General features: G+C 35.5%; 1 protein-coding gene and 1 long non-coding RNA gene across 3 annotated transcripts; both read right to left on the reverse strand.

Annotated features, from left to right (window-relative positions):
* Window positions 1–10,832: 10,832 nt before the first annotated feature.
* On the reverse strand, window positions 10,833–13,022 carry LOC139147592 (uncharacterized). Its single transcript, XR_011555761.1, has 3 exons — window positions 12,873–13,022; window positions 11,855–11,976; window positions 10,833–11,634 (listed from the first exon to the last, which is right to left on the reverse strand). It is a non-coding gene; the product is annotated as an uncharacterized lncRNA (long non-coding RNA).
* Window positions 13,023–21,888: 8,866 nt separating this feature from the next.
* Window positions 21,889–23,984, reverse strand: LOC139147593 (tyrosine-protein kinase receptor Tie-1-like). 2 transcript variants are annotated; one of them, XR_011555762.1, is made up of 6 exons: window positions 23,805–23,984; window positions 23,225–23,347; window positions 22,861–22,972; window positions 22,554–22,682; window positions 22,347–22,449; window positions 21,889–22,040 (listed from the first exon to the last, which is right to left on the reverse strand). XR_011555762.1 is itself a non-coding variant. In XM_070718739.1 (6 exons), the coding sequence occupies exons 1-6, from the start codon at window positions 23,907–23,909 to the stop codon at window positions 21,957–21,959; spliced, it is 624 nt and encodes a 207-aa protein (XP_070574840.1). In that variant the 5' UTR covers window positions 23,910–23,984; the 3' UTR covers window positions 21,889–21,956. The 2 variants fall into 2 exon arrangements, 1 of the variants encoding a protein (XP_070574840.1); XM_070718739.1 differs by having other exon boundaries at window positions 22,554–22,650.
* Between the last annotated feature and the right edge of the window lie 2,582 nt (window positions 23,985–26,566).

Consider the following 26,566-nt stretch of genomic DNA (forward strand, 5'->3'; position numbering starts at 1 on the left):
AAGTGTGTTAATACTCGTTGTTCCACAAGTCTGTACGAATTTTATGCTAAGTAGTACGGATTAAAAATTTGAAAAACCGAAATGCAATACCATTCATTGTATTTTATAAGTTTTCATATATTTACATCTAACGAACATTTTATGCGGTTTCAAGAACAAAACAAAGCAAGACTGGAATAATGACTGTTCCAAAAAAACAGACTTCTTATTTGTTGCTGTGTGAATTGTGTTTGTTGCCAATAACTTAAACGGAGATAATTTTCTAGAGCTGTAACTTTTGCTTTTTGAAAATGTTCATGTGGATTGAGATGGGATTTGGTCGAGCGGTTCTGTCTGTGGAGTCTCCGCTAGATTTCTGGTTGCCATATGTTATGATTTGGAACCAGATTGAATACTTACCGTAATTTGTGCTAAAATGCCCGTGATTAGACTGAGAAACGTAATAAAGTTATATTAAAAACAAAGTCTATTATTGTGACTTAGAAATATTAGTGTTTAAAGAATCATTCGAGTCATCAATTATTGTTGTTTTACATTAAATCATCAGGCTTTTTGTAATAGTATCATAAATCATCAAATTTTGTTATACACCTAATTAATACTATAAGAAGTTTAATATTTACATTTTTAAGTAAGTTCAGGTTTTTCTGGTTTCATTTAAATGTATTCATTAGAACAAAGTAAGGCTTTACAATAATAAGCAATGTTATGATCGTCCTGGAGAATGCAAATTTATAGAATAAAAACAAGTTTTATCTGCTAGAATTGTATCTGATCTTATTACAGAATTAATTGTTGTGTCTACTAAAAGCCTTCTCAATGAATGAATGAATACTCAGTATTCCAGAACTCAGTTGTTGCTTTGTTCCGGGATGATAGATATGTCGGTTGTGTTCAGTTTCAGTGACATATAATGTGATGTTAGTTGAGTGACAAAAAAGAACCACCTTGGATGAAGAAACACTGCATACATACGGATGATTATCCAACAGTAGGTGATCAGATGAATGAATGCATGTGAACAAAGACTAAGTAATCAAGTAATCATTTAAGTGATTAATCAGTAGACCATTGACACGCTAAATGAATGAATGAATGAATGAATGAATGAATGAATGAATGAATGAATGAATGAATGAATGAATGAATGGACGAAGGTACAATTAATCAATAAATGAATGAATGAACGAAGAAAGAAGGAAAGAAGGGAAGGAAGGAAGGAAGCATTAATGAAGGCACGAATCTCATAATGATATACTTACTGACTCAATCAATCAATCAATCAATCAATCAATTAAAAGATACAATAAACAACCATCATGAACACAATGAAATATAAGATATGAATATTTGACTGAGTGTTTGAGTAACTGACAGACAGACTTATGAAATGGATGAATCTATTGATAAATTTATCTTACAGTAATTGACTGAACAACTAAAGACTAAATTCATATCTGTATTTCTAAATTGACAAAATGGTGACTGGTTGGTTGACTGACTGATTGACTGACTGACTGACAGTGAAATGAAGAAATGAAACAATGACATGAATAGAAAATTGCTGAAAGAAGATATGGAAGAATAACTTACTGGATGTCACACTAGAGACATAAATGTAAAATTGCCCGATAATAAAAGGTCCTTATTCTAAATTAATTCTATCAAAACTCTAGTCTGAAATGCATAGGGATGAAGATGTAAAGGCAGGTTGGTTGGGTCATTTATAACTTTTCAATGCCAAATGTATAGATGTTACGTTTGGGGGAGTTTGAAAAAAGTGATGAGCAAACATCAATACAGCGGGTTGAATCATCGTTCATCTGCCTTTAAGGTTGGTGTTATTTAATATTTTAGATGCATTTATGCAGTCAAACCGGTGTGAAATCAAAATAAAATACCACACACGGCATTAAAATGTTCTCTCTTTGCATATCATGATTAATCACTGTCAAGGTTATTCATCGTTAATTTTGGTGCATGCGTCAATATGTAATAAAACAATCGATTGTTTTCTCACACTTATTGATGAAAGACATCTTCTAAAATATGTTGAATTTTTTCATATTATACACAAACGTATTTCATATATAAAAGGCAAGTTACCGACGCAATATAAGTTACATTTATTAGGGTAATTCACGTTTCTAGATTCAAGATGCAACAGTAAAATACTGACATTTGTTATTAGTAGACGTAAGGGAAGATTTTATTTTTTCTAGCCATAATGAGGTGTTTTTTCTGGGTAAAGTTTAATCCAGGTGGCGGTATTCAGAGAATATATAGATCTGTTAATGTAAAATGATATCAATATTTCACAAACTCTAGGACCTTGGGGTAAGATTTTGACATGCTTGAGGGCGCAGCTCGGAGGAAGGGGCTTAAAAGCATCTACCGAATTTAGTCTGCATATTAGTTTGCAATACGTCAGGGTAAAGGAATTTTGAAGTTTACATCACGTCATTTAATAACACAGAGCGTAAATCAAAAACTGTGAAGGTCTAGCTACCTTACATACTTACCTCTAAAGGTCAAGCAGCTGCGTCTTCTAATCGTGGAATGTTTATTCATTGTTCGCATATTTCAGTTGGCTAAGATTATTTCTACCGAAGCTTATTTATTTAATGACAGACCATCTTCTGTGAGCATATCAGAAGCGTACACAGTTACAATTGCATCAAAACAAATCATAAGGGAACTTTCGTAAAATACCAAATATGGTTCCCCAAGTAAGTATTACTGTCAGGTCGAAAGCAGAACAGAACTTGTAATATACATAATAAACAAAGCGGCACTTTGCACAATTGACAGCACATGCATATTATGATTGTGAAAACATAATGTAAGATCCTTTTTCGAAAACAGCTGACATTTGTCTCATTAAGTGGTGATGTCATTTCGGCGCATGTCCAACTCTGCCAAAGGTAAAATGTCAATGTGGCTGGTGGTAGAAACCGAGTAAACGTTGAATATATGTTTCCAAAAGTCCATTTTACACCTTTACCAACACAGAGAGTCAACATCTTAGGTGAAAATGTAACCTGTGCATAAAAAAACTGCAATTGCGTAAATTCAGTTTTAATGCCAAGGAGCAAACAGATATGCGTGACCACGTATAAAACTTGCTTTAGAATATTTAGTGTTTGATTGTACCAACATTAGAGTAATCGATTGCCGATGACTTGCGCAATGTGAAACTTTTAGAGCTACATTCAGGCAGATTAAGTTACCATAGCTGGTGGGCAATGTTGCGCTTTCGAAATACAGCAAACAATTTTGCTATTGTCTCAAAGGTATTTAATCGGTCCTTTTATCCTTATACAGTGGGAGGTATTGTTGGACACGCATTTACATCCACTGGGAGATGTTCAGGACATTTCAGTATTTTGTGAATAACCTTGTAATCATGCAAATTCTCTGTCGAATTAAATTTCAAAAATAAGCAGTGAAGGCAAACACATAACAAAAACATGTTACTTTGCTGAAAACATAATAACAGATTTGAAGGGCAGCTGTTCAGACGTCTACAAATAAATCAGTATTGGATTGGCATGCACTATGTTAAATGTGAAGAGGTCAACAGGATAGCCTAGGTTATCATTTTGGAGTACATCCAACAGTTTCGATGGCGTAAACAGCAGTCTGAGATCAAGGACAAGCAAACACAAATAAATTTTGCCAATAATGTAGGTCTGTGTACTCTGGAAGCCACCGGACTAATGATTATAAATACAAAGTTTGGGCTTGCGGTGAGTTAACAAACTTTCTTGCCCAGTAACTATGGCCAACAGTAGCATATGATACGATTCTGCTCATGCTGAGACTGAGACAGACAATTAAGAAAGATGTTTTGAGACAGTGAGAAGCACAAATTACATAGTGATGCGTAAAAAAACTGATTGACCTGTAGACGATAACAAACCACTTTTCTTACTGAATGTTAATTTTCCGTTTGTGAAAGGGTCAAGATGATTATTTAGGATTAAACAAGTTCCCTCGTGTTGGTGCGTCTTAAAAAGACAGACCCGCTGATGAAACTGACCTGAAACAATGTTATAGCGAGGCAAGGATTAGTTGTGCAAAAGCTACTGGACGCAACCTAAAATTACGGACCATCTTCTATAGGCATGTTCAAGCGCATGGACTTCGTACAACTGAGTGTTGAATATTGCACTGAATACCCAAACACAATACCAAGAAACTAGCATAAACATATCAACAATCAATAGTCCAAGTAGCCCTGTTTGATCCACCAATAATGTAAAAACCTCTCTTACACACGATTGATTTAATGTTTTTAGCCAGATCTCACAAATAAAGTTAAATGCATATTGATTGGAAACAATTTAAAACTAGTGAATAAAGGGACTTTGTATTTTTAAGATGTACTAATACGAGGGAACTTATTTAATCCTAAATAGTGATCTTGACTCTTTCACAAAATGGATAATCAACATTAAATAGGACAAACGGATTGTTATCGCCTATAAGTCAATCAGTAAAAAAGCTACTGTAAGAATAAACGCGCATACTATTTGGGAAGTGTTTATTGAATCACTGGATCTTGAATTTACACGACTAAGATAAGTGGTACTGAAACTATTGGCTGTTATCCAAACAGATACCAATCTGCTTTTGGCTTCATGTCAAGCGTTCGTCAGAATTTGTTTTGGTGAGTGGAGTATATTTGGCGCTCTGCGATCCCTATGTCAACAAATGCAAAACTCGTGACAATACCGTCAAAACAATTCGGCGATGCCCATATAACTGTCAAATACCCAAAAGGTTGCAATAGTCAGCAACCCCAGGAGAACGAATGTATTGTCATCTATGTGACTCTGTAGTTTCATAGAACACTCCGACATTGTTCGTCTTTTAGCTCCATTGTTTATTTAAGTGTACCAAATGGGCCTGATAAAATTGGCAAACTGCGTTATCACTTATCCATGGTACAAGCGTTAAGCGAGCAATGGTTGTAGAGAAAGAGCGAATACAATTCTTCAAACTTTTAGCCATGAATTTCCAAGAATGTGCGAGGGGAACTATTCTAGTCTGTGATCGAAAGTTTACATGGATTCTCCAATCCCGTTATAGACACTTTTACTAACCTACAAAACAACCAGAGTCCTGCCTTCCTTACATGGGATCATCAACTTATTTAACGAACGTTGGTTTGTTTCATGTAGTTGTGACGTTAAATCTTCGCACTTATCGCAGTCTCTCTAGCATACCAACAATAATGCGTTGAAAAGCGAAGACATAGACATGCAGAGTTAAAAGGAGAGAAAGTTAAATGAAACATCACTGTGTACGGAGGACTGTGGACAAATAAACGAATTAGCCTGGATAGGTACTGTAATGAACTCTACTCGTATTTATGTTTTGAGTTAACTGCGCAATTAGAAACTGTAGAGGTCAAACCAGGTAGCCGAGGTTATCGTATTAGGTGGGTATGGCTTATCAATTTGGATAAGATCGAACATTGTCAACGTTGTTGTATATTACCTACAGTGAGAGATCAAAGGTCGATTTGACACACTTTAGCTAAAGTCTGATTATCATCAATACTTGAAGTCAAAGGTATGTTTTACTCTGCCAACCAGCGAGTGTTAGTTAACTGTAGTGAGTCTAGTCAAAATTATCGTATTGATGATAAAAAATGAAGAATATATTGCGTAAATCAGAACAAGTAGTCAGGGAAAGCAATGCGTCGTTACTGACAAGTTTGATAATTGAGACATTTGGCCGATTGCCTTGTATTGGCAAAGTTTTAACATTGGCAAATATTATTAAACTGTTCGAGCTGCTGACTTCGGATTTCATTAGTCAGCAAGGATGATAACAATGTCATATTTACTGCAGTAACTGTGTCAAAGAACACAGGACAGGACATCAATGAAGACGAATCACAATTTAGGTTTGAGTTAAATACGCATGAGAAACTGCAAAGGTCAAACCACGTAGCCGAGGTTATCGCACCTTATGGGTAGGCTTATCAGTTTGGCGAAGGTGCAGCATTGGTAATGTTGTTGTGCACTGCAAACAGCGAGAGACGGCTGCAAGCCGACCAGCGTTAGATGAATGTAATGCAACCAGTCAAAGATGGCGCATTTTCCATAAATAATGATTGCGTAATATAAGTGTAATCAGAAAAAAGTCCTATGTTCGTAGTTGAAAAAGAAAGCCATGTGTAACCACAGATAAGGTTATCATTAAGATGTGAGGGCTCAACTGTCTTGTAGAGGCAAGTTTTTAGGATGGACATATCATATCAAAGTATTCAGGTTGCTGTCCTTTGATGTCAGAAGTGAGCAAGGTGTTGTAGAGATTCGAACACCTACTACAAAGAGAACGTTGACCTGTTTTGCAATACATCAATGGCGAGACAATGCCAGGTTTAATATCTAGTAAACATTAGGAGTATCGTGCCTTGGTCTGGACGAAATGTTTTGCCAGCAGACAATTTGGTAAAAGAAGTCCTTAGTTGGACAGAGCATGCTGAAATTTAGGAAATGGAAAATTTTTAAAATCTTTTTTACAAACAAACCCTCACACATACATACACAGAAGCCATTTTAGAAGCTTATGAGGACAATACAGCTGATAAAAAATACAATACAACGGTAAACATAATTAATAAACGCACAAAAATAAAATTACATTGTGGTTAGCGGCTGGTAACGTCTAGCCCAGCAACTATTGCTGAGTGACACTAACGAAGTGCGAGATCGAAAGTTAAAAACCATAAGAGGACCACGTCCGACGTTCAGACAAAGCAGGGCAGAAAATCAAGCGGAAGAAACATGGGTGGGGGAGGTTGTGAATCGGCCAATGATTGCAATAAAGACTTGTTAAGCTTTAGCAAGTCTAAAACAATATGAGGAATAAAAAGCGAACATCGAATGACGATTAAGGAATGAAGCTAATGTCGTAAGCTTATAGTGATATATAAAGAGTGGAAATTAGAGTGATAACAACTTGAAGTCCCCAAGAATAGCCACTGTGTATAAGTTTTATAATTCCATTGTGTAAGAAACTGAGCACAAAAGTTGCCGTAACTTTGCGCACTATCTGACCATGTAAAATCATCCTCTTACATTACATATCTAACTAAGAGTAGGGTACAAGACAAATTTAAGTTCATTGACGTTTTTCAACTACATTCATACGCACACTAATGAATTCGACTGCATTTTGGCCATTTACTGAGAAGGCAGAAAGGTATGCATTTTCGAACCGGACGCAATTTATTTTAAGGTATAATTCTATGAACAGAGATCACGAACGATAGCTAGGAAATTCCTAAGGTGCGAGAATTTACAGCCAACACATGTCAGTTCAATGGAACCGAAACAAATGAGACCATCGAATTGTTATCGAAAAAAATAAGTATTGAATAGGACCAGCTCAACTTTATATTTGAAGATCAGTCAGGTAGGCAGCTGCCGTCTTAGACAAAAGGACATACCATTTGTGGAGTGTTTTCTTTGTGTATGAATGAAGTCATAATCTTAGCGAGTGACATTAAGTATGTTGGAACAATGGGACAAATTCAAAACTAATAAAACCGCTGGACTGGTTAATCTCGCACATTTGAAAACTTGGTGGAAGCCGAATCTATTGAGCTGAGAACAAGACATAGCAAGAAACGAAGAAAGACGGATTAAAAATAGTTTCAAGGCAAACAGGTGATGCTAATACCTAACCCTTCTGCTTTGTTATTAAATACTGGTTGGTTGATGCCATATCGTGAATAAAGAAGTTGGTTTCGGTTTATGCCTTCTCACAAGTAGACCATTCACAATAAACAGAGATACCCCTTATCTAGACAATGCAAAACAGATTCGTTAGTTAGTACAAAGAAGAATCCCGCCGTTCTTGCGTCTTCAGTATAATGATAAGTCCGTGTTTTTACTCGGGTTCAAACGCACAATGCACTGCACTCGGTCACCTAGCGGAGAAACCAAAGGCAAAGCCGCTCGGCCAAATCCCCAATCTCGAAAACTAGTGGTTCGTTCAAATTCTCTGCAATTTACATAAACATGATATTTATACTAGTATACGCCGAGATCATTCCTGGGTTAGTTTTGATGTTTTGAGGACCGATGACCGTCTCCTTCAGATGACTTTATGGTTTTATTCGGTCTATATTGGAGAAGCATCAGCTCTCACGGTAAGCGGGTCGATAAATGGCTCACTTGAAGGAATAAATGACGAATGAATGAATGAGTGAATGAATGAATGAATGAACGAATGGATGGATGAATGGATAAATAAAACTTGAATAACTAACTAACTAACTAATAAATATGACATTAAACTAGTCCAATAATCATTTCCATTCAAGGTAATATATTGCCAGGTCCATGGGACAATTGTGATTTACAAATTTAAGTAGGACCACCCTGAACCACTGATAGTTAGTGGAGGTACCAGGTGTCCGGAATGGGTAAGCATACCCTGCTAGCATGCTACACCCGTCAGGATTGGTCCCAAATTGTCTAAATATTGTATGAAAAGATACATTACATTACAACAACGTGTCAGTGTTACGAAAAAAGATGACAGATTTGATTGTATGGATTAGCATGCACTATTTGAAATGTGAGGAGGTCTTACAAGTTATACACATAGCCAAGAATATAGTTTTGGAGTGCATCCAACAGTTTCGATGGCGCAAACAGAAATATGAGATCAGAGGTTGAGGTAACATGTAGAAAGTCTGTCAATAACATAAGCCTGTGTACTCTGGAAGCAAGGGTGTAATTGAATACGATGGTAGTGTCGGAGTCAAGGAATCGTAACGATCAGAAAAGAGCTATATTCCGAGTTATAGCACAAATTTACATAAGTCGACATTACTATGACCTATAATATGAAGCTATCGTTCCATGTTTGAGATGTATTGTAAAATTTAGCCTATACATCGCATGGAGCTTTAACTATTGCTGATTTCTGATGAAATAATTCGGCAATGAGACTACAACAATCGTATTTCTTGTAGTAAATATGCTAAAAGTACCTCTTCCACCGATCACCGGTCCACCGATCACCCCGACTCAAATGGGAAGCTGGGCTACTGAGAAAAACGCAGTAGCCCTGCCTCCCGTAATATGGAATGCTGTGAATATTTTACCACTGTCGTTTGTTTTATATTGTTTTGATGTTAAATCTTGGCTCTTATCACGGGCTTTGAGCACACCCAAACTATCGATCGAAAAGCGAAGACAGACTGAGTGAAAGAAAGAAAGAAATAAGAAAGAAAAGACAAACCGAAAAAAATAAATAAATAAGTATAAACAATAAATGAAACATAAATGAAAAAGCCTGATTAGCCACCCTAATGACGTATGTCCCTATTTAGGTTTAGAGTTTACTGCGCAATGAGAAACTGGAGAGGTCAAAACAGGTAGCCGAGGTTATCGTATTGTGTGGTTAGGCTTATCAATTTGGAAAAGGTCCAACAATTAGAATGGTGTTCTGCACTGCGAACAGTGAGAGATCAAAGGTTGATGTAACATACTAAAGCTAAAGTATGATGGTCATCAATAATTGAAATCAAAGCCTTCGGGTGTTTGTAGTGAATGGGGTCAAAATTAACGTATTCTTGATATAAAAATGAAGAATATATGTGAAAATAAGAGAATGTCACATGTTCTTAGTTGTAGCGGAAACCTATGCTTAACCACTGATAAGTTTAATAATTCAGATGTTTGGCCGATTCTCTGGCATGGGCAAGGATTTACGATTGACAGAATAAGCCAGATTAGGCACTGTAATGACGTTAGGCTTAGCGTTTACCGCGCCATGAGAAATTGTTAAGGTCAGAGCAGGAAGTCGTATCATGTGGTTAGGTTTATCAAGTTGGAGAAGGTCCAACAGTTAAAATGTTGTTGTGCACTGAGAACAGTGAGAGATCAAAGGTTGATATAACCATACTGAAGCTAAAGTATGATGTCATGAATACGTCTAACCTCCAGAGGACGTGTGAACAGAGCCAAAATTAACGTTTTGTTGATATAAAAATGAAGTATGTATAAATCCGAAAAAGCCATATGTCCTTAGTTGTACCGGAAAGCTATGCCTTACCACTGCTAAGTTTAATAATTCAGATGTTCTGGTATTGGCAAAGATTTAAGATTGACAGATTGACAAATTCTATCCAACTCTTCAGACCGTTGAATTTGGAAATCATAATTTAGCAAGGATGATATCGTATCAGTGTGAGTAACTATGAGAAGAAAGTTGGTGAATAGGGCAATGAATGCAGTGTAAAAAACAACTTGTTTTTTTCTTTTTTTCACCAACCCGACGCAAATTTATTGGTGAGTTACGATTCTACGAAAGAGATCACAAACAATTAAAGAGAATTCCTTTGATACGAGAATTTATGGCCAACAACATGTCAGTTCAATGGAACCGAAACAGTTTAAATGAGATCATTCCATTGCTCTCGTACACAGAAAAAATAAGCATTCAATAGGACCAGCTGACTGTTTATATATTTACAGATCAGTTACTTAGGCAGCTGTCGTATAAGGTAGTTGAGATGCCATTCGTGGAGTGTTTGCTTTGTTGATGAATCAGGGCATAACAAGCGTAGGAACAATAACATGCATTAAAATTCATAAAACCGCCGGACTGGTTAATCTCGCACCTTTGAAAACGTCGTTGAAGTCAAATCTGTTGGATTGAGATTATGACTTAGCAAGGTGTGAAGAAAGGCGGGTTAAAATAGTATCAAAACAAACAGTTTACACTAATGTCTAAGTGACTGTACACCATTTTAAGCGTTCTTATTGACACAGAAAATCAAACTGTTAAACTCGATGTACTTTTGATTTATTGTTTTAATTACCAACATCGAAATGGTGCTGCTCAACAACATGCAACGTTCATGCCTTAAATAAATACTGTAACACAGTTACTTTTAAGTAATAATAAAGACAACAACAATGTTTTGTCCTTTTGTTTCGTAAATTCAAGCAATAGGTAACGAATATGCTGTATGGTGCATGTCTTTTAAGTTTGTTATTATGATAAACCTTCAAAAATAATTACAATTTTGCAAACTTTCTGGTAGTATGTAACTGTAATTGAGTACTTGGCATTTTCTCATGGCTATGTGCCAAAAAACACCGGGACCTGCCCTTCTGTTATGGATACTTGCTGGTTGACGTCATTAGGCCTAAAATAATTTGGTTTCGGTCGATGCATTCTCATACGTACAGCATATTTTACAATTTACTCAAAGACGCTCCCTATTTAGACAATACAAAACATGTTAGTACAAGGACCAATCCAATCGATCTTGCGTCGGCAGTACCAATGGTAACAATTTAGCCCTATAACATTCAGGTTTTGCTAATTTTTAAAGAATGCGCCCTGCATAATTTTGAACTTTAAAGTTAGTTATCAACTATATGTTGACAACGGTACCATGAAATAACTCATGCCATTTGTCAGTGTTCAATTAGAATTTGAATATGGGGAACGAAACATATACAAAATTTAGAAAATTTGTTTTGGTAAGAGGTCAATAGGAAACATCTCTGCCTCTGTGCGTTTGATTTATTCCCTTCACAAGTCTAGCATTGGGTTGTCTTCACAGCGATAATTTTTCTTTCTGCTTTTCTGCAACATGAAACAATGATAGTAAAAGGTGAGAACCGCAGTTAAAACAACATTAGGGTATGTTGTTGTTTTTATACCTACTGCTGGCACTATTTTCAAAGTTAATAAAACTCATACTAGGGTAAGATGAAGAAAAAACGCTTGGTAGTTCTAATACTCTATGATCTGTCATCATAATTGTCCCTCACATACATATCAGTGCGCATGTCAACTTCCTTACCTTCTTATTCCTGCATTTTACAGCGGCAAAGATTATCATCACAATTGTGCAAATAACAGCCATAGCGGCAATGAATTGAAGACCTATTGGTGTTTCAGCGGATTCGAAATTCATCGTTTGGCCTGCAATCACAAAACATACGTCACTCTTTGCACGTATTTATCAGATAAAGATACACATATCAGCAAGGGCAAGAACGCCACAAATCAATAAATATAGTTAGAGACGCACACACAGTAAAAAGGAAGAAAAACAATAAGACTTTAAGATCAGAGTTCGAATGAGAGTTAGAGTGAGAGTGAGGAATAAGTTAGAAAAGTTCAAGAAGACAAAATTAGAAGGTTCATACTGAACAATACACCTTTCCCTCGGAAACGTTCGGTTGTTGAGGATCAACTGACCTAAAAACAACTTTTCTTAATATTATATCGGACCAAAATTTTCTAGGCCAAACCTGCATCAAACCCAAATGCCATTTTTTCCAATTTCAATATTAAATCTTTGTAATGGAATTATTAGGCATTGAATTTAGATAGCCAAAAGTCACCTAACTCGCTAACCAAACCTATTATTTACTTTTTGTCCCTTTTATATTGTTTGAATGTACGCCTGATGACATACGTGTGCTTGATTAGATAATGACAACGAACAAAATTGTTAAAGGTAATGTTCAATTTTACGACATTGCCACTACTTGGTCTTTTATCGACTTGTTTGTTATAAGCAATGCGTTATAGAGCCGGTCACAGGCTAATTTACTTTAAGATGGTTTGTCTTTGCGAGCGCTGCTTCTAGTCCGAGATGATGTGAACTGGATTTATGTTTAGCTTACATGTCTCGATGCGAGTTCAGTTATATATATTGTCGAGGTCAAAAGATCATAGATTTGATGATCATGCATATAATGACATTGCTCACGACCAGAAATACATTAGAATAGAATCGATCATCATGTATATTAGTTTATTCAAGGAACATCAGTAATTTTTTATGTCGTGACATTTGTGTAAGTGCTTACCTTTTAAGGTAACGTACACATCTGAAGTTATCGTGATGTTCTCTGTTGTTCTAACACGACATTCGTAGAGCCCTGCATCGCCATATAGAAAATGTAACACCCTGAGAGTAGAGGTGCCATTGTCCGTGTCGTTGATCATATATTTTCTATCAGTCTGAATGAATCGAGAAAAGGAGAATTAACACAATACCTCGTAAGTTGTAAAAGAAGTGATTAGTTACAAATTTGTCGTGATCAAAGAGAAAGCGTAGATTCTAAAAAGATATACGTGTTTCTGCTACTATAGCAAGAGAACTTTAAAACAAATTGACGATAATGAATTAAGTTATTTACATTGACCAGTTGATATGTAATTTGTTTGATAAATACTCTCTTTTGCAAAATCTATAAAAACTTTCAAGTAAAATATAGTCATGTTCAGACGACTTCAGTTGTTTACCTTTAGCTCATGTCCCCGTAGAAACCAATGGGTTGATAGCAGCGAACCAGTTGCACTGCATAATAATTTGGCGGAGTTGACATACACAGTTGGTTGTTGCAATAATGACACTTGTACTCCATTTGTTTCTGAAACCGTTTTAAAATGGCATAAATCTCTCTTCGAGAATATTTAAATCTCAAACCTTGGTATTAACTTTAATTATGGTAAAGTATTAGGTATACTTTACTTTTACTATCAGACCTGCCGATGGATATCAACACTCCTCTTACTGTGAATATTTACCATACAGTACCCTTTAATGGTGTATCGAGAACTTTCAAATCGCACAATTAAATTATAATTTTTTTGATGAAATAAACTCGGAGAATTATCATTTCTGCGTGCATTGTTTCAGGCAAAAATATTAGTTCCGCTAAAACACCATTGAATCAATTTGGTCATTTATTTTCAAAAGTACCACAATTGAATTTTTTTTATTTTCCTGAAATATTGGCAGTATGTGCACTCGTAGGAGGGACTTCTCTGACGTTGAACAATAAGAAAAGCTATCCGCTGTTTACAACATTATGGACTCCTGAATATACAAACTTACCTTTAATTGTTACATTGACCTCATAACTTTCAAATTCACTGCAATTTACGTAAACGTGGCACTTATATTCACCGAGATCATCTTGCGCAAAATCTGATATTTTGAGGACTGATGACTTTTCTCCGTCAATGAACTTTGTGGTTGTTATCGATCTATATTGCAAAAAAAAACAAACAAACCAGTAGTGATCACGGTCAACAGATGGATGCAATGTTCGAGTTCATGAATGGATAAATGAAATAGATGGATGATATGAACGAACGAAACGGATGAATGGATAAATGAAGGAAAGAACGAACGAACAGACGAATGAATGAATGAATGAATGAATGAATGAATGAATGAATGAATGAATGAATGAATGAATGAATGAATGAATGAATGGGTGAATTGATGTATGAACTAACGAACGATCGATCGATCGAACAAACGAACAATTTAATGAACAAATGAATGAATGAATGAATGAATGAATGAATGAATGAATGAATGATGAATGAATGAATGAATGAATGAATGAGCAAAGAGACAGAAGTTATTATTCAACCGGAATGGTTATCAATGATCCCCTTTATCTTTAATGTTTTATCACCATCCTCATGTTACTAACATCTACATACTGCCCTTAAATTGATCGAACTCAAAATGGCGAGAAAGTTAATTCAAAGAATGCATTCAAAAATCTCATCATACCTGTAGTGCGTTTCCTTGGAATAGCCAATTAAATGATGAAACATCATTGGAAGCATTGCATTGCAATTCTGTAAAATCTCCGAGTACAGACGGTTGATGGGAAATAGCTAAAGTCACACTTATATCCTCTGAAATATTGATAATAATGAGAGTGTAAGTCAGGTGAACTAGAAAGATCATAACTAATTACCCGATGTAATTGCTCAATTTTATCAAGTTTAGCATGTTTTATCAAACTGTATCAAAAACTGACGTACATTTTCAATGTATCGTGTCGCATTTTGATGCAGAACGTTATACATTTTAAAGCAACTATTTCTAATTTCGAAGGTAGAGTTTTCAGACAGTACCTTGCAATTGGAGTTTCACAATCGCCTTTGTAACCGCGCTGGACTCATCTTCAAAAGTGGTAATTGCAAAAGTATACCAGTCGACTTCAGTGCAATCTAAGATCTCGAACGTCGTGATGTAGTATGGACCACCATATGTTGGATAGATGAACGGGTGGAAAGAAGAACACCTTGTCTGCTTTCCTGATATAAATTGGTAGTTGTACACGTCGACAGAATTTCCTTTAGTGAAGCTAACATCTTTATGAAGAGTTGTATCATGAGAAAACTTCAATATAATTGATAATGAACGACCTCTCCTCCCAGCAACAGGTATCTCTAATGAAGTCTCTAAATTGTAAAAAAGTGATCGATATGATAAAGGTCATTTTCAGCACTTACTGAAGTGTATATATGTATCAATGAAATAGAAGCATTAGGGTGGTTTTGTGTAGTAAAAAGGAAATGATAAATAAACTTATATAAAAATATTGGGATCATGAAGAAGAAACACAGTGACTTTTTTCCGTTTTTCACAAGAAGGGTTCCATACTAAAATGTTGTTATGTTCTTATGTAGTACTGGTACGGATACGAGTAGTCTGACGTATCGTGACCTCCTTGCTCGGACTTGTTTGTCTGAGTATGAGTGTGGTAGGACTTTTTTTGTCAATTATTTATCAACGGAATTAGATGAGTGCACTATCAACAGGTATTAAGCTTTTTGTCTTTGTTCTGGGACTGGATACTGACCGTTCAGGGAAAATTCTGGTATTTGTAAATGAACTCTAAAGAAAATTGATACACGAGTCTATATGTATGATTTATTTCTTGTAGAACGCTTTCAATCAGTCCATCCTAATGTTACGGATATGCTGATTAAGCTCAAAGTTTGATTGAAATTGATGTACCTTGCAGTGATACTAATGTGTCCCCCAGCCAGCCAGTGTCTAATGACCACCATGTAAACAGAATCCTGTGGTCGCTTTCTTTTATTCCTTCAATATACAGCATTAAGTAGGCATCAACGTCTTGTAATGACAACCGAGAGGAGCTAGCGTCAATAGAATCTGGATGGAACACCTCTGACAAACAGTATAATATATAGGAATTGCCTGCAGAACATGGAAAATAACAGAATGTTATTTAATACTTATAAGAACATATTTAAAAAATCTAGAACATAATTTTCCACATTTACTACGTGACTATAGGGCGTTTGATTGACAAAGCTTCAACTGAAACATGCACTTCACGTGCATCAACTTTAGACTTTCCTTGAAAGCTTCTACTGTGAACAAAAGAATGGGTGTATCCAAGCCTTTTTAACAGAAGATTGGAAACCATATCAAAGGCGATTACTTGTGAACGATCGATTGAATCTTACACTATGTTATATATCATCACGTCACCTCTCCAACAGACTTATCAATGCATCTCGTGAATATTTTTATTTAAAGCTTACATAATTAATTGAGTAACTGCAGTGCTATTATAAAATTGCCTATTCTCGTTTTAAATATGCTTTTAACACATTAGCATTTCATCGTTTTATATACCATGGAGGCACAGACATATGTCTAAGTTTATGTAATTAAGAAGATGATTTTAAATGACTTCGTTTTACCTTTTCTCGTTTCGTTGACGCATATATTTTGACTATCCCTAATTTTCACATTGCTGTTTAACAGGAGACTTGTGGTTTCCGGTACCACGACATCCTCGTTGAAGGGTATGATTATGGTAAATTTATCATCCAGAAAATGTGGCCCTGAAATAGAAAATGATAACGCTTTACATTCGTTAGAGTTATATGTTTTTCGTGATTGACGCAATGCTATTTATTGTCAACAGCTAAATTGACGTATTTTCGTCTTACCTTTTTGACGTTGGCATGGCTCTTCACAAGATGTTGGCACATTGCTAAAGATCGTGATTAACGCCAGTAAAAGGAATTCGCATCCTTTCGCCATTCTTTGAAATCAACGGATAGAATAAACGAAAAAATAAAAAATATTAGTTACAATGAAATGGCTTGGATAAAGTCGCCAGTGTTAAGGGGCTTTCAGGGTACTGAAATTTGAGCCCTTGATGATATAACACTGAATAAAAACACATTCAAAGAGTTCTGTTTATATAAATGGAAGTTCCACATATTAGTTTCCTGCCATGCATTAACTACACTTCTTATTCTACTTGGTGCAAAAGCTGAAATACCCAGAATTTAATTTGTCAACGCAGTGTATCAGTCTGTAACATGTTATATGGATATTGCTGATTGTACACCACAGCATTAATCAGCCACAAAATGACAAAAGAGTGTTAGATAAATTTTCTCAATCACTTGTGAATATCATCAAACCTTCAGTGATCAATGATCCCCTGGCTTTTTCATTGTTGACAAATGAATTGTTGTCCGGACTTGAATTCAATTTTCAACAATAACAATGCTGGCTGTACACATATAGGATATGATAATAAGCAAAGGGACTGGACAAAAATTACAAAATTACAGGGGGAAAGCCGGTGTTTTCTGGGTGGGTCGCAATTTTTTCGCGCAAGCATTTTGGAAGGGACATGAAATTCACGCATGCCTTTCGGGGAGGGTTGTCAATTTTTGGGCAACTATAACAAGCCCAGATGGTGCTGATATAGTGCTTCTTCCATACATATCAAATAATAATACATGGGAGTCTATTGGGCAAACTAATAACAATTTTCCCCTACAAAGCGTAGCTATATCTGTACTTTTATATATATGTTTGATAGTTTATGTTAATGTACTTTGCTCGAAGTGGGGGAGGGGGTTTAAAAGTGCATACGTGTGCAAAAAATTAATATTTGGATTTCATCGAAAATTGATTCACTATATATGGCAGTCTACGAGAAAACGATGATATTTTTCCCAATATAAACTAGCAATATTTGTTAATTTATAGACGTTTGATAATCTACATAAAAGTACTTGATAAGAATACGATGGTTAAAGTGCATATGTGTACAAGAGACTTGATTTTAAATTTCGACTGAAAATCAACACGGTTGATCAACCATACATGGGAAAGCATGAAAACACTTTAATTTCTTTCTGATACAAAACTAGAATCTTTGTGCATTATAGACATTGGATAATTGACATAAATGTACATAATTACAATACGGTGGTTTAAAGTATATATAAGTACAAGAAATTTAATTTCGGAATTTAAAAAAGATGTTGATTTACTGTACATGGCAGTACTTTTGTGATTTTCTTGAAACAACTCAAACAGACTTTGTATCCATCATAATCATAGCAAAGTGAAATGTTATCCTTCCACGGGCTGAGTTTGTAAATCATGACCACCTAAGGCAAATTTAACACGATTGGAACTACATTGGGATAATTGGATTGGAAACATTTCTCAAGAATTTTAGAAAATTGTCGAATATTACACCATATTTGCTTACCATCTTTAAGATTTTATTCAAAATTTACGATGCTGTTGAAATGTTATGAGTAAGAATCAGTGCATGATGGTATCTAATGCAATATTGCTCAAAACATATGACAATATTCAAATTTGAATGAAAATATGAGAGTTTGATTGTAGTTTCTTCATTCCTGAAACAATAGTAATAATCTCAGTTTGTCACTTTTCCTCGACAAAATGAAGCTTTTCGATTGATTTACAGTTAAGTCAGTCAGGTCATTTAAATATGCCCTGACTCAATTTAATGTTTATGAAGCCTTAAATTCAGGAAAAAGTCAGGGGCATTTCAAAAGTGCCCTGACTCAAAAGTCGTCAAGTAGTGAAATTTTAAGCATTTTGTCTAATTTCTTTAGTACATTTACACAAAAATGAACTTTTTTCATGAAAATGAGTCCGATGAAAGAGTTATGCAATAATCGTTGTGTTTTCGTTGTTTTGTTCGATGAGAACAATATTTCAAATTTTACACTATTCAATGATTTTGTAAAATTTCAGCTGTAAAAATTTCGATTTCGTTACATTTCCTTAATAATTACTCTCATCCAATTTTCCCAAATTAGTTCCAATCGTGTTATTTGTAAAATGTATCCCCGAATTCCTCCGGCCCACCCCCTCATAATAACTGAAGGCCCCTTAATGCGCAACAACTGGCTGCTGTAATGTATAGAGTTCAGCAGTTTCCAGAATAATTGAACTCACGACCGAAGTTAATATATAACCAGTCACTATGAAGAGATATCAAAGGTTTCCACTGAGTTCTTGACAAAGCCAAATCTTGTACCTCCTGTTAAATATAAACACAATCGGCTTCAGAAAATGTCACTCAACGTTACTTACATGTACAGTTTATATCAAAACGTCTGCGGCATACTTAGCGAAACTGTAGGAACCCATTTGAAATGCAGAAACGAAGACTGTCACGCACGGTGGCAATATAGCACTCCAAAGAAGTGTTGAACATGGGATGTTGTTCAAAACAGGCCACATCTGGGTAAGCCAATAGGTGTTCGCATACAGAGTCTGCGCACATTCTTCCTATTGTCGTTCGCAGATTATTACAGACAAAAAACAAACAGCAAACAGCAGGTAACAGCAAACAGCAACCAGTCTGTCCGTCCGCCCGTCCGCCCGTCTGTCTGTCCGGCTGTCTATCTGTATGTCTCGTCACTCAGAATCTTCTCAACCTCTCTCTTCTCTCTTTCAACCCCTTTCTCTTAAGCTCGTAATGTTGAATGCCCCGGGGATAGATTTTTGGACTGAAAAATTGTAGTTCTTGGATAAAAAAACGCCGTCTTATCCTTTCGAAAATCGAACATTTCATTTTTCCATAAGGTTCACACAGCAGCCATATTAAAGTTAAAATACAGGTAAATGTTAGGTAATTTGTTTCTCCAGTACCAACTAACACGGTGACCCTTTGATTTAATTCTTGATTTGATTAGAGATGGTTGAAAGTTTCATTCAGGAAAGCATGAGCAAATGCTCAAGACTTTCACTTGTGAGGTGCTACTTGTTTCATCTCTCTCAATCTTCTCAAATACGAACAAAAAATCTCTCCGACGCAGTTAAACAACTTTATTAAGTTTTTAATATATAATTTATTTTTCAATTTGAAAAAAAGAAATCCCTCACAATAAACGATCCACGGATTTATTTCTTAGTGTATCAGCAGTATCCCGTAGAAAGCTTGAATAAAACACTATAGCATCGGCAATAAAACGTGCCTCTACAATATTGACACACAAGTATTACAAGAGAATAGGTAAAAGTATACCACACAAGGAGGAAAACATTACCTTTCAGCGAAGACTTGTGATCATAATATTGATAACATTAAGAAACTATAGGAATGATAACATTGAATTTACAAATAATTTCTGGAAATGTCATATAAAAATGAACACATTTGTTAGGAAATTGGAAAATTTTGCGTCAAGCATAAAATGATGTGTGATTTTGATAACAACGGCCAGTAAAGTAGTTGTCATGAGGTAAACGTAATACGTTTTGAGTTTCTCGATGAAATTAATTACGTATATCGAAAGAGAACGAACAGTAATTATCAATACTTCTTTCACAATATATATAGATATTTATCAAAGAGGTTGCGATACTTAAGTGAAAATATGTTATAAAAACTATGGTGTGTTTTACAACCGGGTTTATTGATTGTGAAAAACTTGTTACAATTAGTTTCTTCTTCTATGCTGCTTATAAAGCGTGTTGTTATTGATAATGTTATGCTCAAAGGAAACATCACAGTCATGGAAGAACATATTAAGCTGAAAGGTTGTACGTATAGTCTACTGAAAAACTCTCATTCGGCCTTGCAAAACATTGATTCATCAAGATGCAGAACAAGGATTTACTGTACAAATTATTTGGACTCGAGAGAATAACATGTTTTTGACAGTTTGTTTCACAATATATAAATATCAACTACATTTGATGACGTTTGTGAATCGTAGTGACTCTGTTTTCCTGAATTCAGTAGCCGTGGCATAAGCTGACATCTATCAAAAGTGTAAGTGCTTGCGTCGTTGAATTTTATTATAAAATGTTAATAATGTTTTAAAGCTATGGGAATACATTCAGCACGTACTCAACTACTAAACTTACTGAAAAATAAGTCTGCTGAGTGGCAAATAACTACAAATAGGAACTATATCTCTTCACGATGCCACAATACAACTCTATGATGCATGCATCACATGTCAAGTTAAAACAAAACGATGAATACATTTGTCGATTTCGGCCTTCTAGCCCTATTACTAGTTAAACACAAAGGGCTAAACTACATGAAAATTGTATGTAATGAAAGACTTGATATGATTAATGACACATGTGTCTAATATAATCCCTTTACGTACCGAAGTTTTTTTAAGTTAATTATTTCCTCTACCGCCACTTCATGTAACATGCCCAGAATTCGTCTATTTTCAATGTTTCATAGTATCACAGCAATACAAAAATAACCATGAAGTATTAAAGAAAGTGTTTGAAATCGTTCACACATGACGAGAAGACAAATGATAATCCATACTAAGGAAATACAATTTAGTATACCAGGATACAAGTACAAATGTCACTAAATCTTGGATGTGAAAGCACCAAGCACAGTAAACCGCTATATCTTATCATAGTTACAAATAAAATATTTGAAACTTACGTAAACTCGTAACACAGTCGCAATGCACTAAAAGAAACCTTTATAAAAGAAAGAAATTTTGGCTTTTAGCTGGTAATTGTTTAAATGATTGAAGAGGTTTAAATTATATGCCGATGCACTGACAAAAATACCCATTTAATCATTCGGTAATATAATTAAAATACCTGATCTTTTCCTAGTCAAATATTGTAAGCGATATTTGGCATAAATTGACTTGAAGTTTACGTCATAATGAGGTACAATTTTAAGCACAATATTTTTTGTCATTTTTGACTCGTCCATACAGGCACTAATTCAACACATTAAACTTTAACCTGTTTGGCAGTGTTCCGTTCACGTACTGAATAAGTTAGACAATTATTCTATGTTCTTGAAAGTACGGTCGTCCTATAATTTTTCATCTGAGTGAGTATCTTCTTCGGATAAGTTAACATATAGACGACCGTCAAATTCCTGCAATATCAGATATTCCTGTTTAAAAAGACAACAAGAATATTCAAATATTATCTTGCAGGAAGCAAATCGGTACCTCGATGATGACCACATAGCGTTGTGTACCTATAAACATAGTACTTCGAAATTAATCATAAATAATATGATCACTGACATGTTAAGGGAAAACGTTTGTCAATTTAAAATATACACATATATATACATTAGAATTGTTTATTAGTTTTTGAAATTATATAAAACAAAATTAGCAGTATGTATCCTGCTACACTAGCGCACTTCAGGCAATGTATTAACAATGTATTAAGTAAAAAGGGTATACATCACCTTTGTTGCGTCCTTGGTCATTTCCCCAACCGTCACGCAGATATCGGAAAACGATGGTCTGCTCTCAGGGTACAGATTCCAACATTCCCGCATGACTTGAAATCTGCAATAACAAAACCAATTTGCATTATATTATGAAAGAATTATGTAAAGATAAATTGAATTTGTGAATTCAGAAGATGGAAACATCATAAGAATTGAACTTACAGTTCATCACTACAATGACGTGGTTTTTGTAGCCTGTAGCCCTTGCGTACTTTCTTCACCACTTCCGTAGAGGTAAAGTCAGAATATGGTGTGGCTCCTGCACAAAGCAAGAATGAGATCCTACGGTGACTGAAAAAGTAAATCCAAGGTCGTTTGTTCGCAAAATACTTTTGGAATGAGCAATGATCTGAATAAAAGTCTCGCTGGGCAATAGATAAGCAACATGAAAAAATGGCAATGCAAAATTTAGAAGAGTTATTTTCAAATATGAAAGAGAATATATATGTATAAATGATGCTTTAATTACCCAAGGTAGCTATTTCCCACAGAACAACACCGTATGACCAAACATCGCTTTCTGTTGTGTACATTGAGCGCAACAAGGACTCAAGGGCCATCCACCTGATAGGCAAGGGACCCTGAAATAACATAAATGAAAAATGATCATATGCATGTGAGTTGTACGTAAATATAACTTAAACTTCAGTCCTGAGCTTTGCCTTATTGTGCATAGAAGGAATACATTTGGGGACGTCGATTCTAATGATTATTTACTGACACAACAGTAATTGAAATGTAAAAACAGAAGTGCAGTTTCAAACATTCAGGTGATGACCGAGAAGAAATTATTAATGTACTCTAACGACAACTGAAATCCTGTTTTGTTTTACCATTGACTTCGGCTCATACATGTCCGTTCCGCTGATGTCTCGAGCAAACCCAAAGTCAGATATTTTGCAACATCGGTCTTCTCCTAGAAGAACGTTTCGTAAAGCCAGATCCCTGTGAACAAACTACAATTAGCCGGGGATATAGTTAAGATGATATTGCAATATAAAACGATAAAGTAATTGTTTCGGCACAGGTATCATATTTTCCTGTACTATGATTCTATACTAAAAACCAGCTTCACAAAAAGATCTTACAACGACGAGAGATATACGATATGTTTCTCATGTCTCTGATTACTCTCGATTTTCCGATAGCTAGCTTCTGCGTACATGTTCGCCTACTTGCTCTCTCTCTCTCTCTCTCTCTCTCTCTCTCTCTCTCTCTCTCTCTCTCTCTCTCTCTCTCTGCAATGTTGGTTAGGGAAACCAAAACATACCGAGGATGGGATCAAAGGGAACTACCCCAGGCGATATAACTCGAGTTGTCTGCTCATCTAGTCGGTTTCTGTTTGCCAGTGTGCTTGCACGTATATGTGTCTTTGGTCAGTGGAGGGGGACAAAGGGTAAAATGGTTAATTACCTTCCTTGAAGCAATGTAACTCATGCCTTTTGCTATTTGCCAGGCAAACTGTAGAAGATCAAACGATGTCACGTTTTGACTACGTGGATGAATGTTTTGATACATCACTCGTGACCTGTTTTTGACAAGGTAGCTATGTAGATTTCCATAGGGTGCCAGCTCAACAATAATACAAATCGGATCTGAATGTATCACAGAATATTGGTCAGTTTTTTCTCAATAGATAGAGTCATTACAAGGAGAATGATATATAGCAAATCAACAGTTACTGATGATGATGATGATGATGATGAAAACGAGGAATGCTGATGCAGATGATAGTGGAGATGATGATGGTGAAGGTGATGATGCGGTGCAGGTGATAAAACTGAATATTTTTTTCCAAGCAATACTGACGTTCATATAACGGTGTATTTCATGGTGTTCCAGTGGATGTTCGACCAAGGTTATCGTTATTGGTCATGAATGAGATTATGTCAACACACAAAAATTGCATGATTTACATTCTTTAAAACGAGTTTCATGAGAAAGTATACAGCAATTCATGTCCTTTAATACGGTGAACACTGCTAACATTCTACCAAAGAACTCACTTACATAGTTTGTAAATGAATTGTAAAAGAAAGGCAATAATTTCATAATACAAAAAAGGTCAACTGTAATTTTGAGAGTACAACATTGTATGTGTCTCAACAGTCATTTCATTTTTGACGTTCTATATTGTTTTGGCTACCATTCTTTTCTCAATAAGATAAGAGTTTAACTCGCTCTAGAAGGAGATTAGGAACAGAACAAGAACAGATACGTCATCACTTCCGTGAAATGGCAACTTTTCAGTTACGTCTTTTTCGAGTGCATCCAGTTAAATATTGACCTGGCATTATATACTGAAATCCTTCCCTGTTTTATTGTTGTTTGTTTGTATCGATTTTCCGCTGAGTTTTAGATATTTTAGGCAACAACAAGGACACAAAGTTGCAATGAAAATAGAGAAAAGGGTTCCACAGTCCACCGTCTCCTTCTTCTTTTTTAGTTTTTGCTGTACTTTTTAGTGTCCAATTTTGCTTAGTTTGTTTTAAGTAATTGATTATCAGTCAGTTGTAATTACATTTTTGTATGATTTCAATTTTGCTTTCCGTTTCTAAAATTGAAATGATTTGATATGTACAGGATCAAATCTCCTTCTTCATCTTTGTGTTTATTTTTGGATTTGTGTTGGACGGCATCTACATTTGCCGTGGCAAAACCTCGAGCTACAGTACTGCTGCTAAGGCCATCTGGCATTAGCTCCGTACACAGATGCAAGCGACGTCTTCCTCGCGCACGCGACCGACGGCTAATGATTGACAGCTCGTCCATGGCGAATATTATTCCAAAAGTAGTTCAAAAGTTTAAACGCGGAATAGTTGTGAAAAAACTCACTTTATTTTGAAAAAAGGCTGAATTCTTGGCTTGTACATGTCATAATTAGTTCGACGAGTGGTGACACGGTCAATACGTCACTCGTTTTTTTCTCACTGAACGAAGAAAATTATCTATCTTAGCTATCTTAGCTAGATATTAGCTATATTACCTTTTGCAAGTAGCATCCGAATAAGTTAGTTCGTATCCTGTAAACACCAAAATGTTGCTTTATCAAGGGAAAGATGTCATTGAACAAGGGATTGCCGGTGTTATTACAGTGTCTGTAGGCATTGCTCCATCGTCTTCTCGGGTGAGGGTGATTCGGAAACCTTTGCGCTAATTCTTTTTCGACTAGTATTCAGGCAACATTATATCGAAGTGTCAGTGATAAGACTTACATATTTTGCAATTTCTAGTGTGGCTCTGTGACTCAATAATCACAATCAACATGTACCTTCTAAATATCAGTTAAAACGATCCCGGATCCTTGTCCAACTGACGACATCTTTAGGCCAGTTGTTGATTAGGTCTGGACGTAAATCTGTATTTTTTATTTAATATATACACTTAATTAATATTATTTAATAACTAAGCTGTTAATATGCTCGGGGCTTAAAATCCACCAGCAGCCATTTTTACCTTGGTATCGCAATATGTTGTCAAACGAACTGAAATAATCGATATGATTTTTCAAAGAGAATGAATAAATAAATTACTAACATTTCGTTTTTTACGTTCATGTAACTTCTGAAATCAAGGTGATAAGAACTTTGCATGCTAATTTGTGTTATTGTAATTGTAAAAAGAACCTACGCGACTTCAATGTACAGTTCAACAATAATAAAGAAGGGAATCGGCTCGATATCGTAACAAATCCCCTAAATGTTAAAATGCAATAGCGTCTAACAAGTGTTAGAGAATCCATGTAATGGAGACGGCCATTGGGGACAACTGGCAAGCAATGAACATAGGTAAAAAATTTTGGTACTTTCAGTATGTTACTTTGAACACGCATTAATTATGCTTGTTAGCGCAACTACTTCGAATATCTTGCCGGTTTGCAAATTGAAACATCCGGACTAAGACAGCATCATTTCATTAGCTACAATGGGCAATTACGGCATGTGGAAGATAAGACACCTGCATGCTCTCATCTGAAGGGAAGAATCATTGTGTTGGAGCATTTCAAAGTCTTAAATGATAAGAAAGGTTTTTAATTAATGCCAGGATGTCCTAACGGATGAAATATGTCGGTTTCTTTGTCCGTTTATCATTAATGAATTCTCACTTCTGTTAACAATGGTATTACGCCAAAACTGATGACGTTTTAAAAATCGATTGGTGACAAAGAAAATCGC

This window comes from Ptychodera flava, chromosome 2, assembly GCF_041260155.1.
Source record: "Ptychodera flava strain L36383 chromosome 2, AS_Pfla_20210202, whole genome shotgun sequence".
Lineage (NCBI taxonomy): Eukaryota > Metazoa > Hemichordata > Enteropneusta > Ptychoderidae > Ptychodera > Ptychodera flava.

Bases quoted from the DNA above. Each gene is read 5' to 3' on its own strand.
- LOC139147593 (XM_070718739.1), bottom strand. From the start codon at position 23,909: ATGTATCAAAACATTCATCCACGTAGTCAAAACGTGACATCGTTTGAT. The intron at 22,651-22,860 runs GTAATTAAAGCA...TGCTTTGTGCAG, and splicing joins GTGGGAAATAGCTACCTTGG to GAGCCACACCATATTCTGAC. The intron at 22,450-22,553 runs GTAAGTTCAATT...TTGTTATTGCAG, and splicing joins CGTCATTGTAGTGATGAACT to ATTTCAAGTCATGCGGGAAT.